Source organism: Hemiscyllium ocellatum, chromosome 17 (assembly GCF_020745735.1).
Source record: "Hemiscyllium ocellatum isolate sHemOce1 chromosome 17, sHemOce1.pat.X.cur, whole genome shotgun sequence".
NCBI lineage: Eukaryota > Metazoa > Chordata > Chondrichthyes > Orectolobiformes > Hemiscylliidae > Hemiscyllium > Hemiscyllium ocellatum.
The window spans coordinates 55,524,060-55,538,058 of NC_083417.1; the positions used below are offsets into that span (position 1 = coordinate 55,524,060).

At 40.7% G+C, this 13,999-nt stretch overlaps 1 protein-coding gene across 2 annotated transcripts in view; it reads right to left on the reverse strand.

Moving 5' to 3' along the window:
- The window catches only part of slc9a5 (solute carrier family 9 member A5), a 265,787-nt gene extending 252,649 nt beyond the window's left edge, over positions 1–13,138 (reverse strand). For both annotated transcript variants that reach the window (XM_060838184.1, XM_060838183.1), the window contains exon 1: positions 12,746–13,138. In XM_060838184.1, the coding sequence (XP_060694167.1) occupies positions 12,746–13,034 (289 nt within the window). In that variant the 5' untranslated portion in view covers positions 13,035–13,138. The remainder of the gene's footprint in view (positions 1–12,745) is intronic.
- Between the last annotated feature and the right edge of the window lie 861 nt (positions 13,139–13,999).

The following is a 13,999-nucleotide window of genomic DNA, read 5'->3' on the forward strand; positions in this document are numbered from 1 at the left end:
CCAACATCTCGCGAGATTTCGAGAGCTGGTTCACCAGGTCCTGGAGAGTAATCGGCTCGGAGGCTGCTGCAGGCTGAGCTGCAGACCTGGCCTCGGATGCTCCTCCTTCCTTTTTAGGTATTTCTGGACAGCTGAAAATACAGGTAGGTCAATTTTTAAATGTTTCTTGTGGCTCCACAATCTTTCCAACACCCCAAGAAATCCTGATGACCTGGATTGGGCGGGTTAAAGGACCGTCCTGCTCCTGCTGCAATGCAAAGCTCTGCAGTGTGATCTTCTCAGATCGCTGCCATCTTAGATCCCCCAGGGTATTGATTCTTAACAGGGCAATAGGGACAGGAACAAACACTGGTCTTCAGTGATGCCAACATCCCATGAATAAAGAAACAAAAAAAATGCATAAAATAGCAATTTGCAATGAGTAAGCTTTACTGAGTTGTAATCCTTTCAAAACCACTGAGAGCTTTGCAATTCCCCTCACAGAGTGTGCATTGAGAAACTCGCTGGATATGCTTGCCAAAGGTGAATGAATATCAATGTAGGCAGAAAATATTGTTTTCATACGGACTCAGTTGATTTATGCTTCTGACGTGAGCAAACATAGAAGTGTTCCAAAGTAGAATCATATTGGACTCTCATGAGATGTATCTCTCCACAGATGCATCTGTACAGAGTTTCTTCAAGACTTTGTTTTTATTTCAAATTTCCAGCAGCTGCAGCATTTTGTTTTTATTGCAGCAATTAGTAGGCAATTTATTTTTGCACCGCAGTGGATGCACAGAATATCCTGTAATGTTGCACAAAGTAATTGCTGATCCATCACCAAACCTCCATCTGGATACTTTTCCATCTGCCTTTTGGAAGTCTTGCAACCATCATAATCAGGCTTCCTATAAACTGAATGATCACTCGGATGCCAGGGATCAGACTACACCCCTGATGAAGTTTCAAACTGCTTGCACAGACCCTAAATTCTTCCTTTTCAAACAAAGAAACTGTTTTACCAAATTTTTAAACCAAACAAGTGCATTTACATTTCAAAGCATTCAGGGTGCTTGTGCGAACTTCCAAAATTGCCATGCAAACATTTAGACGGTGATAATGAATACAAGACTCTAAGGGATTGGAAGGGTAAGAAGCTCTGTGCATTGACAATTTTTAAAATCTCAGCTACACAGGAGGAAAGGGACAAAGCCAATATGAATAACCAGGATTTCTAAATAAAGTAATTTTCTGATTCATTTATGAGGTACAGGTATCACTATCAAAGTCAGCAACTACTGTCCAATTTTAAAGTGCCCCCAAGAGAACGATGGTGAATTCTGGTTATTTTGGCATTTATCATCTCTTATAGCAATGCATATATTTGTTGACTCAACGAATTGATTTACCAGGCCATTTCAGAGGGCAGCTAAGAGCGAACGACATTGCTATGGATCTGTAGTCACATGTGGATTTGACTGAATAAATTTGGTAGATTGCATTCCCTTTAAACGTGCTTACTGTTCCACAGGGTAATTCTTTTAATTCCACATATATTTAACTAAATTTAAATTTCCCAGCTCCTATGGCATAATTTGAATTCATGTCTTCCAAAAGTGTTAATCAAAGCCTCTTGATTTCTAAATCTGCAACAGAGTCATGTGTTGCTGGCACTTGACAACGGATTTCACTTGTAAGAAAACTCATCCCTGAAGATGTCAGTCACGACACAGTGGTAGCATTCTCATAAAACAGGTGAAACCTCACTCTTGAGATGAAAGCACATAATCTGTGTTAATGCTCAGGAAGTGCAGCATTGCTGACGATTATGTCCAGTATTTCAAACAAGACATAAAATAAGCCCTTTCTGCCTCCTCATGTAGATATAAATTGATCTCATGGCATGATTTAATGATCAGGGCAGTTCTTTCCAGAGGCCTGCCTGCCCTCTGCCTCTCAAATCAAAACATAATCACCAGGGTCTGTTCAGCTAGGTCATTGCTAACTGTAGGACCTCATTATGCATAAAATGGCTGACACTTTTGCCTAAATTGCAAATGTGACTGCAGTGGCTGGCTTTGGTCATTTGGAATAACCCAAGGTCATGAATTGTGCTATGAATGTAAGTCATTCCTTCTTTCCTGTGAAGGGATAGTCAGATATAACTGGGTTGGTATATTTTGGATTCCAGGTAAACACTAATGATTTTCCTTTCGCACCTTCCCATTCATCATCTTGTAGCAGTAATGTTATACTTGAAAAGCATAAATAACTAAGCAGTAATTCTTTGCTTTTAACACCTCAATTGTTGATTTACAGATAATCGGACACTGTGGGAGATCAAGTACATCATATGATGTGAACTGAAAGCTCAAGATATACTTTTCTCTGAGGATTTGAATTGCTGTTCATTTCCCTCACCCCCACCATCACTTCTGTATAATCACTATCCCATGAGTGTGGATACAGGCTCAGACATTCCCATTACTGGAGAGCTTGTAGACATTCTGCCAGAGAAATTGAGCCCAATGGATCAGAGACCACAAATAATGATCGCGGTGAAACTGACAAGCAGTTTAATGAAACAAAGCAATATCACCAAAGAGAAATTGACCAGGTTGACACAGAACTGAATCTCTGCACAGATAGCCAAATTGCTCTTCCCAGAACAGAAGCTGCAGGCAGGCTTTATAGGGATACAACACAAAGGCAGTTACAGTACAATGGTGAAAATTGTAAAGAGATTTAAAAAAGAATAAACTGAATGGAAGTGAATAAAGCATTTGGCAGTAGCAATTCATTTGTAACTGACACAAGAGATTCCAGTGGATGAGAATGTCTACTCGAGGATTCTTCATTGTATTTCCTGCCCGCCCAAATATGTCTTTTCTCCTGGCATTCGGGTGCATCTATTGTGTTCCTCCTTTGAGCAAAGTCTTCCGGGGCCTCTCAGTCTGCCTCTTTGTTGGTGCGGTATCGGTTTCAATGGGAAAGGAACCTGCCCTAGTGCTCATCTGGGCTGGGAGCTGATTGTGAAAGCTGTTTTAGGAAGTGTATTTTTAGATTAGATTAGATTATTTACAGTGTGGAAACAGGCCCTTCGGCCCAATAAATCCACACCAACCCGCCGAAGCGCAACCCACCCAGACCCATTCCCCTATATTTACCCCTTCACCTAACACTACGGGCAATTTAGCATGGCCAATTCACCTAAACTGCACTCGGAGGAAACCCACGCAGACACAGGGAGAACGTGCAAACTCCACACAGTCAGTCGCCTGAGGCAGGAATCGAACCCGGGTCTCTGGCACTGTGAGGCAGCAGTGCTAACCACTGTGCCAACATACCACCCCGTAAATTCTCTAGTCTGGGTTTCTATGCTAGCCTGTTTGGCCAAGACTGGGGCACTCTGGGTAATATCTGTCTATGTTGGCAGGCTTGATCTCTGTGTTTTGCAGGCCAACCTCTGTTTTTTATGTGGCCATGCTGTGGGTGAGCAGGGTGGCAGATCATTTTCCCACACCTTCAATTCCAAATCAGTCCTGTGTGGAATTTCATTAAGGTACTGCGCACATCAATGACTGCACTCCACTTCCAGTTGGGGCGAAATATTTGGGATAAATAAATGTGAATATGATGAAATTTCATCTCTCACCCAGCACAACCATAACATGTGAAAACAGCGATGGAGAACACATCAATTCCCCATGGTGAAATCAGAAGAGGTAAAGAGTTCTGATTCCTATTCCCTGTTTGGCAAGAAAGCCACATTCTTAAGCCTATAAGCGGAGATAAAGATTCTACTGTAGCACAAAACCTCAAATGTTACAAAAGGAACTATTCTATCCATTTGCTCATTTGAGAACCTGAAAATAGGAATGATCAGAAAACATTCACTCGGTCCCATTTTCATTCAACAGTCTTAACTTGTTCCAACATCCTCATCGAGAACAGACTGATACTTCATAAGAGAATATTTCATATCTGCAGTTCCACAATGCTTTATTATATATTTTGACAAGTTTGCATTCTAGAGCAAAAGGCTATATGTCGTTAAAAAACATTATTTGGCATTAACAGAATGTAATTTCAAACAGTACAAACTTAAAATAAATTTTAAAAGAACAAAGCTTTCTTTTGTGACTTTGTTCTTGAATATTACAGGACAGAGCTGATGAGTAGTACCCTCTACTGTTGAACAGAGAATGGAGCAAAGCAGCAGAAATAGCAAAGTCAGAGCAAAATCCAAGTTTAGATTCATTTCCCACTGGACACTGCAGTGTGATGTCTTTCAATATGACAAAAATTGAAGTTCTAAAAGTACTGGGTGGAAAGGGAAAGAAAAATTGATTTAAAAGTGAACAGTTAACAATGTCAGTGAATATTATGTGGAGGGGAATTAGTCCTACACTTAGGAATTGAAGCAAAAAAAAACAGGTAGTGGAATCAGTGTTAGGTGCAGTTGAAGTGGATTTCTCAAAAGACGGAGAGAAATGAATTTTTGATAGGGTTCAGGTGCATGTTTTGGAAGAAACATTAAATGAAGAACTCCTTGGCACTCTTCCCAATGTCTGACCAATAGTTACTCCTCGGCCAACATCAGCATGGAAATCAAGGATTATTGAAGGTAGATGGGACTTTGAAACAAAGACACAAGCTATGATCATATTGAATGGCAGAGCAGGCTCAACAGGCTGAATGGGCAATTGCTGTTGCTCTAATTTGAATGCTTATATCACTAAAACAGTTGATGATCTGGTGAGCATCACTTGACTGCTTGTGAGACCTGACTGTGTACAAGTTGGCTCAACCACCATCACTTTTCCCAGCTAGAGCCACATCACAAGCACAAGCTAAAAAGAATAAACACCCCCATAGAATATCAATATGAATAAAAAAAACATTCTTTTATAAAAACAAAGGGGGAATAAATACCCCACTCATCCTTTGGTATGTCCTAACTTAGAAATTTAAAATGTACATCTTAACCACCGCCAGACATAGTTTGAACCAAATTATTATCAATAGAGGGAAAAAAAATAGAAAAACAAAGCTCCAACCGGATTTCCTCCATTTCTTTTACAGAATGATAAACCCATACATAAGCAACAATATTTATTTTAGGTTAGTTTGTCCACAAAGTTTCTTGCCTTCTCCGATGTGTCAAAGAGATGCATGGATCCATCTAAGGTGACCCGAAGCACTGCTTATTTGAATGCTTATATCACTAAAACAGTTGATGATCTGGTGAGCATCACTTGACTGCTTGTGAGACCTGACTGTGTACAAGTTGGCTGCTGCAGTTCTTACATTACAGAAGTGGCTACACTTCAAAAGTACTTCATTGTCACAAAGCAACTGACAGTCATTCTGAAAAGTGCAGAATGGAAAAAAAGGGAGCAGTCGATACCAACATTGTAGCTGTTACCTGGATCTAGGAGGAGAAAAGCACCTTATGTGTCTTTCAAAAGATAACTCTTTTCCCTGCATCAAATTTACCCTCTTCCCCTCACTTCTAAAGCCAAGTGCAAAAAGCTCGTGGTTAGCATTCCCAACTTAAGGCCTATGTGTCCCAATATGTCTTCCATATGACCAGAATCATGTACTAATAACAAGTGCAATTCTCAGTGAACACTTCCAAAAATTGAAACAATTTAGCACTATTTCAATTTCTTTTAAACATACTAGAGGGCATTGCTAATAGCTTTGATCCAACCAAACTAATTATTTGGAGTTGTGTGGTAACATAGACTTATGTTTTGCTCAAAAACAGACACATTCTGTCAAAGATTTCATCCTGCATAAATCAGAGTAATTCGCAAAAATTTACACATTTGTATTGTATACAATCATAAGAGAAGGAACAGTAGGCCATTCAGCCCACGTCTGCCCCAGCACTCTATAATATCATGGCTGGCTTACCCAGGCCTAAACTCCTCAATCATTCCAACTCTTCAAAGCCATAGCCATGGATACTTTGATATTTCAAAATCCACCTCCTCTTTAAATACTTTCAGTGATCTAACCTCCACAACTTTCTGGGGTAGATAATTCTAGACATTCATTACTCTCAAAGAAAAACAATTACTTTGCATCTCAAGTTTAAATGAGTGTCCTCTTATTCTGTAACTACATTCCTGAGTTTGAATTTCCCCCTGTCGTGGACACTTCAGAACATCCAACCTCTGAAATTTTGTATGTTTCAATATGATAACACCTCATGTTGAGATCTCTAATGTATAAACTCATGACCTGTTTAGCCACTCTCAAGAAGTCAACCACTTCAATCCAAGAATCAGCCTAGTGAAACTCTTTGAGACTGCCTCAATGCCAATATAACCAATATTTCTTGAATACAGGGACCAAAACTGTACGTACTCCAGGGGAGACCTCACTAACACCTTGAACAGTTGCAATAAGATTCCTCTATTTTTAAATTCCAATCCGCTAGCAACAATGGTCAAAATCCCATTTGCCTTCTTAATTACTTGCTGCATTTGCACGCTAACCTATTGTATTTCATGCACAAAAGACTCCAAACCTTCTGTGCTGCACTTTTTTTGGAGTTTCCATTTAAATAGGGAATTTCAAAAGGTGCTACCAAAATACATGACTGCATATTTTTCTCCATTAAACGCCATCTGCCAAGATTTTGCTCATTCACTTATCCTGTTTATAACTCTTGTAAATTCCTTATGACCTCATCGGAACATGCTCTCCCACCTACTTTAGTATTGTCAGCAAATTTGGATACACTACACTCTGCCCCCTCCTCCAAGTTACTAACACAGACAATAAATATTTCAGACCCAAGAGTTGAGCCTTCTGCTTCTCCACAAGTTACATATTTTCAACCTGAAAAGGATCCATCAATCCCGACTCTGTCTTCCATATGTTGACCAATCCTCAACCCATGTTAATAAATTGCCAAAATACTGTGAGCTCCTATCTCATGTAATAACCTTTTTTGTGGCACCTTACTGACCCTTTATCACTCTGCTCATTATATTTTAAAAGATTTTGAGCACATTTGTCAAGCATGATTTTCCTTTCACAAAACCAGGCTAACTCTGTTTTGATCATGTTTTGGTTTTCTAAGTGCCCTACTACATCTTCCTTAATAATGGACACCAACATATTCCTAATAGTAGATGCTAGATTAACTGATTTATAGTTTTGTGCTTTCTGTCTCCTCCTTTCTTGAACAGGGCTGTCACATTGGTGGTTTTTCCAATTTGCTAGAATCCAATGAGTCCTGGAAAAGTTTGATCAATGCCTCCACTATCTCTGCAGTAGACAGGCAGAAGGGTGGAAAAACACAGCAAGCCAGGCAGCAGAAAGAGGTGGAGAAGACAACGTTTAGGGTGTACCCAGTTACACCCGAAATGTCGACTTCTCCAGTTCCTGATGCTGTCTGGCTTGCCATGCTCTTCCAGCCTCCTGTCCGTCTGCTTTGGATTCCAGCATCTGCAGTTTTCTTGTCTCCATTATCTCTGCAGCCATTTCCTTTAAACCCCGTGAATGCAGACTATTAGGTCCTAGTGGATTTGTCTGTCTACAGTGGCAATAGTTTGTAAAATGCTTTATACCCCATGATAGAGACTGTTATAAGACTCGTCATCCCATTAGCTCCTTCCTTAACAGTTATCTTGGGAATGTTCATAAAATCCTTCACCATGAAGACTGATGCAAAACATTGGATTAAGTTTTCTGCCATCATCCTGTTATCAATTCCCCAGTCATACATCAAAGGATCCCACACCCACCTTAGCTACTCTCATATATATTGCCATAAACGCTATTGCTGTTTGTTTTTCTATTTCTTACCAATTTACTGCCTTTCCTTCGAGTTTAGTCAGCCACTGTTCGTCTCTAAAAAAAACTCCAATCCTCTGACCTATCACAAGTCTTTGTGCTTGTGTATGCCCTAGTGTTTGATGGACTATCCTTTGGCTGCGTTTGTTAACTATTAGTGTTTCAGCCTTCTCATCAAGTCCTTCTTTTGGTCCAGAATCACACCCATTCTTTTACTTGTTATCCTTTACTTTAATCCAAACTGATTCCACATCATGACCTCTATCACTACTTACCATCACGCTCCCATCTCCCTTTAGTAACAATGCTGCCTCACCTCCATTTCCCTTTTGCCTATTCTTTTGGAATGTCAAATATATATATGAATATTGAGATTCTAATCATTGTGCAACCATGTCTCCATAACAGCTATCAAGTGAAATCCATTTATTTTTATTTGTGCTATGTATCTTGTTACAAATAGTGTGTACATTCAAATAAAGAGCTGTAAGCTTTCAATTTTTATCATTACTCCTGATTCTGGGTTTATTTTTTGCTGCTTTCTTGTGCTTTTTTTTGTCCCTTTCTGTCAACATTCAATATTGTTTGCCTCTTTGGTACTCAGCACTTCTGCTCTCTTCTTTTATTTTATTAAGCTTCCCTTCAAATAACAATACCCTTGACAAATTGAGCTTAAAAATCACCGACAACGTTAATTATACAATTGACCAATGGACCCAGCATGGCTCCAATGGAACAGCTCTCTCTTTCCCTAGCGGTAACACCTGTGCCCCATGAATCTGAACCCATTTCTCCCACAGCAATTTTTGAGCCATAAATTTGCTTCTCTAATTTTATTAACTCAGTATCTACCTGCATGCGGCTCAGGTAGTAATCCGGATTATTAATTCATCCCCAAACTGTTTGTTATTCCCTAGCAGAACCTCTTTCCTAGTCCAACCTAAGTCGTTGGCACTTACATGGTCAACAACAAAATCTTTCCCCTCCCATTCCCAAGTTCCTGTCCAGCCCAGAAGAGATGTCACCATTTGGGTAACACAGCCTTCAGGATTCTGTCTTTGCTGCAGGGAACATTATCAAAACCCCCTCACTATGCTATTCCTTATTATTATTACATTTCATTTCTCCCCAGATCAATTGGTGCCCTGTACCATAGTGCTTTGGTCAGTTTGTTCATCCTCATTGCAGTGCCTTTATCCACATTGGAAGCACAAACCATTGGACAATAGCACTGACTGGGGCTGCTCCAAAGCTAAATTCTGGATCTCTATACCTGCCACTCCTGTAGTCATGCTACGTCCCTGACCACGAACCAAATTTGATGCTATTAATCTAAAGGATGTGACTGTCTCCTGAAAGAGTGTCCAGGTGCCCTCTCCCATCTGTCGCAGTGTCTGTAGCTCAGATTATAGTTCATCAACTCTGAATGGAAATTCCATGAGCAACCAACACACACCAGATCCCACGTACTGCACCTGCAAAAGACCACCAGCCTAAACATCTCTATTCAATTTAGTTAAGGAATTTGGATGTTAAATATTTCGAAAGCAGATTTCTTAATCTGTTGTATTATCATCTTGTCATTTAGTACACTTAACCAATCAGGAAAGACTCAGAAAACATAGCCAACAATTGTCTCCCTGTTGTCTTGTGATATCACACTTTAGTCTTGACAGATGCAACAGGTTGAAGGGACTATCTACAAAATACAAGATTTGTTTCAGGAATAATCAAATTAATTGTGGTTAGAAATCAGAAAACTTAGGTCATAGAATGAAAACCATATCTGACAAAGTCTAATGTTTGAACTAGACCTCAAGTCTAGCCATAGCTGCCGGTTGCTTATTAAGATCACACTGCCAAGTACACCTATCCTTCATTTGAATCCCATTATTTTAATTTTGTCCCCTAAATCCAGCTGAAGTCAAGCAGAATCCACAAAATCAATCACCTAATCAAAGCTTTCCATTTTCAAGACCACCTTTCAAATTGTACTACTTCATTAGCAGCTTTGTTCAGGTAATGCGTCCACTTACAAACTGCTATCACCACAGCCTCCTTAGAAATTCAGTTCCGCTAGTCTGGCCAGTCCAATCAATCTTTGAATATTGCTCTGTAGGATTCACAAATACATCATTAGTACCACCTCTATGTCTATGTTTCATAGCACTCTTTTCGAAAGTCTTTTTGATCCTGTCCATTGTCAGACATCTTGGTTACGATCATAACTTGACTGCAATTATGGCAGGTTGTTCATTCTTGATTTCTGCATGAACTTCAACACATTCTATTATTCCTCCTCCTCCATCCTAATTTCTGTTATTAAGGGGTATGGGAAAAATCAATACACCAAAGATCAGCCATCATCCTTTTGAATGGGCACCAGACATAAATGGCTAATCAGCCCACTCCTGTTCCTATGCCTTTCCTCATAGCCACCTTATGTTCCTTACGTCCCATTGCTGTCTATCCAAATGTAACCAGTGCATCACCTATAATGCTTTGTCCTTCTACAGTGAAGTTAATTCCACCATGTTCCAAAAATCATTAGTGATTTGTTATTCATCAGCCACATAGTGTCCCTATGCAACATGCCCATCAACATGGTACTAACATCCAAACCATGATCTCTTTTCTGCAATGAATCCATTTATTCATCTTCAAAACGTTCCATAGCTTTGACCTTCCTTAACTCTTTACAATATCCTCCAGCACTAAATCTCCTCTTCCCCAAATCAATTTTCAATGTTTTCCATTCCATTTCTCCTACTGTTGTTGTTAGGGCAACCATCCTCATTCACTGAATTTCTGTACCTCCAAAAATATACGCAACATCCATCTGTTTCAACAACAGCTTATACAACACAGATGTAAGACTTCTAGTTACCCTGCCATATACATCCTTCAAGATATTGTTTTTGTTTCCTTAAGTCTATTCGAGAAGGGTTGTAGCATTTTTCTTAAATGTAAGACACTAAAGACAATATGATGTTCATGACTATAACAGCTGAGTGTCCTAAACTCTTGCAATGAACAATACTAATGCTATAAGTCTCAAGTCTAACCAGAAGCTTCTCCCCCTAGGTTGCTACCTCTACCCACGGTCTATGCCTGATTTATTTTATCAAGCACCTGAAATACTTCTCAACTTCAAAAGGTGCTGTCTTAAAATACAAGCTGTTGGTGCATACACAACTGCTTCTCAGTCTGGGTCAAAGAGTGAGATGGAGTTTAGGAAAGTACAGCAGAAGGGCTGATCAGGATACAAATGATTGCAAGCTCTTAACCTTATTGTAAAGAGAAAAATCCATTAATATTCACTCGTTTGAGTCTTGTGTTCACTTCATTTGATTAACAGCAACAATGAAACACGGCAGATTATGCAGATCTGCTACACAATGCAATGAGCATCAAATAGCAATTTCCCATGGATCTGAACAAATGAGACAACTATAAAACTACTAAAGACTATTTCCATTTGGGTTTTATATTGGAATCCAAATCAATCCACCATTCTAATTGTTTCTAAGGATAAAGTCTGGAGAATGTGGCAAAATGGTAATGCTCCTATCTGTGGACCAGAAGGTCTGGGTTCAAATCCCACAAGCTCTAGAGATGTGTCATAACACTGCTGAACAAGTTATTAAAAAAGAAAAGCTACAGGTTCAGGAACAACAGCTAGAGAGTATAGTCAAGATGATAACAGGGCTAGAGAGGGGGAGGAAGTCAGTATAACTGAGTCATGTTCCTAGAAGAACTCTGGTATGTGAAATGTACATAAATGCATGGTTGCCCAATCAAGTCCACTTTGGGGAAACCAGTCTAATTAAATCATGCTGTCAGAGGATCTGAACTCATGTGTGTATGGTTGCTATAACATTACATCAAGGGTTTTGCAGGAAGAGTAAAAAAAATTGAGAAGCTATATTTCCTACTGAGAAATGATACAGAACAACTTGTTTTAAAAAACATGTATCATCTATTACTTCTCCAGGCACCCATTATTCCTCACAAATCTCAGCCTCTGAAACTACTTGAAATGTTCCTGTCTCCAACAGAAATGGATCATTTTTACTCTACATTACTTTGGTTGCCGTGTTACCTGCTTTTGGGAACCAGAACTTCAACGGCTGAATCGTTTCCAGTGAACATTGAGGCACATCCAGTTCTCAACCTTACACATCTGTGACAGTAAAATCAATTGTTTCAACAGGTAGCCCTCAAAAAGAATGTGTTCTTTTTGCAATGTGTTCCAGTAACCATGGTCTTGGTGTTCAGAACACAATGGAAAGACCCATGATTTCATCACACTGGAAAGAAAGCACCATATGGAGAGCCATACTGCAGCTGAATCCTTCTGTGCTGTGTCTATTATTTTTGTTCTAGGATTTAATCTGCAGTCTGGGGCAGTTGTATCCCCAGCACCCCCCCCCCCCCCCCCCCCCCCCCGACCAGAGTGCACACACTCCAAATATACCATGTAGGTACACACATTCGTCAATCCTGACAGCCACAGAGCCCTGCATCACAGTCTCTCATTGGCATTCGCATCATTATCAAGCAGCTATCACAGAATGCAAACACCTGCAGCCAAACAGGTGAACTTTGACAGCCCTTTAGATCCACATACATGATCTCTCCCTCACACACACATTGCACAGCTCAAACAGTGTCAGTCAAATTCACTCAAATTAAATTGTAGGGATTAGACTAAACGCTACAAATGAAAATGAACTGAATTAGTTAACAGGAGGGTTGCATTAATAGCTGCAGTTCTGTATCTCTGGAAAGTTGCTCCCAGGAGAGGTATTGAAATATCTGAAGTCTTTGAACGGATGGATCTGATCAGCGGCTGTAAGAGTTTTGACTACAACAAGGTCACTGGGTAGAACAGACGAACCTATCGCCTCTCGAATCTTTTGAGCATAACAAGAGTACAGTTACTCACAGATTTTAGCCAGGCTGGCAACCAGAATCCACACAGCAATCAGATAGGGTCCTTGAACATGAACCCATTGCCAGTTCACTATCTCGAAGCCCACAGTGTCGCGTCCGTGGTGACCCTCGGGGGTCTGCATTTCTGCGGGTGACCGGCTTGACTGGAGCTCCGGCCGATGCAGAGGTGAGAGGCCAGCTCCTGGCAGCAACTCTGTCCCCACCGAGGTCCCATTGCTGGCGAGCGAAGCCTGCACCGCACGCAGCAGTAACAGCAGCAGCAGCAGGAGGAGGGAAGGCATCGCCTCGCTGTAACCCGGGAACAGGCGAGTGACTCTGTGTGTTTATCGATGTGTCGTTACAACCTGCAGCCCCGGACAACCAGCAGCTCACAACCTGACTTCGTTCCCTCAGCCTCCCTGGACTGAGACTTCGCCTTTTTTTAATTGAGGGAGGCAGGCCCGGGGAGCATGTGACCAGCGGGGGTACCCAATGCCTGTTCCTCACCGCCAAGCTGTCAGTCAGAGCTCAGAAAAGTGCAACCCAGTCCCCAGTGTCAGCAGGCGACAGGCTTCCTACTCTGTCAGCACCCTACCTGGAGAAGGTGCTCACATTTCAAACCTTCAGGACTGTTCAATCTTCGTTTCAAATCCCAATTCATTTTTGAGTCTCCTTGATGTTTAAATTGGCACTTTCTTTAAAAGAAAGGTGAAATAAGTCCATGGAGGCTGGCATCCCCTCACCCTTTGTTTACACATGGACAGTCCTTGACACTGATCCAGCTCCCTCAGAGTCAGCTCTCGGACTGAACAGGATACCTGACACTAATTTTCTTATCTGTCAGCCTGGGCTCCCTGACTTGACCCAGATTGTTGGCCTCAATCAGGGAACTCATATTCTGAGCGTTCCAGCAGGCTGACCTCTTTATAATCACTATAAGAGGATATAATGCACAGTGAAATCAAATGCTACCATTATATAACATCCTATCCTATCTTTCTGAGCATAGTAAAATTAGCTAGATTTATATGCTTGCCAATGTTGTTATGAAAGATGCTGTGCTGACCAGCTACATTGGTACTTATTTGTACTGTCTCTTTGAATCTCATATGCCATCAATCTTGAAACTTTCCATCTTAATCTCTGGTTAGAGGTGATCTACTGTATTTGGTTTGGTTTCAGGGACTGACAATGAGCATGATGATAGTCTTGCTGTCCAGGAGCAGTCACTCATTGTTGTCAGTGCCCCGTCATGTTTCTGGTCAAC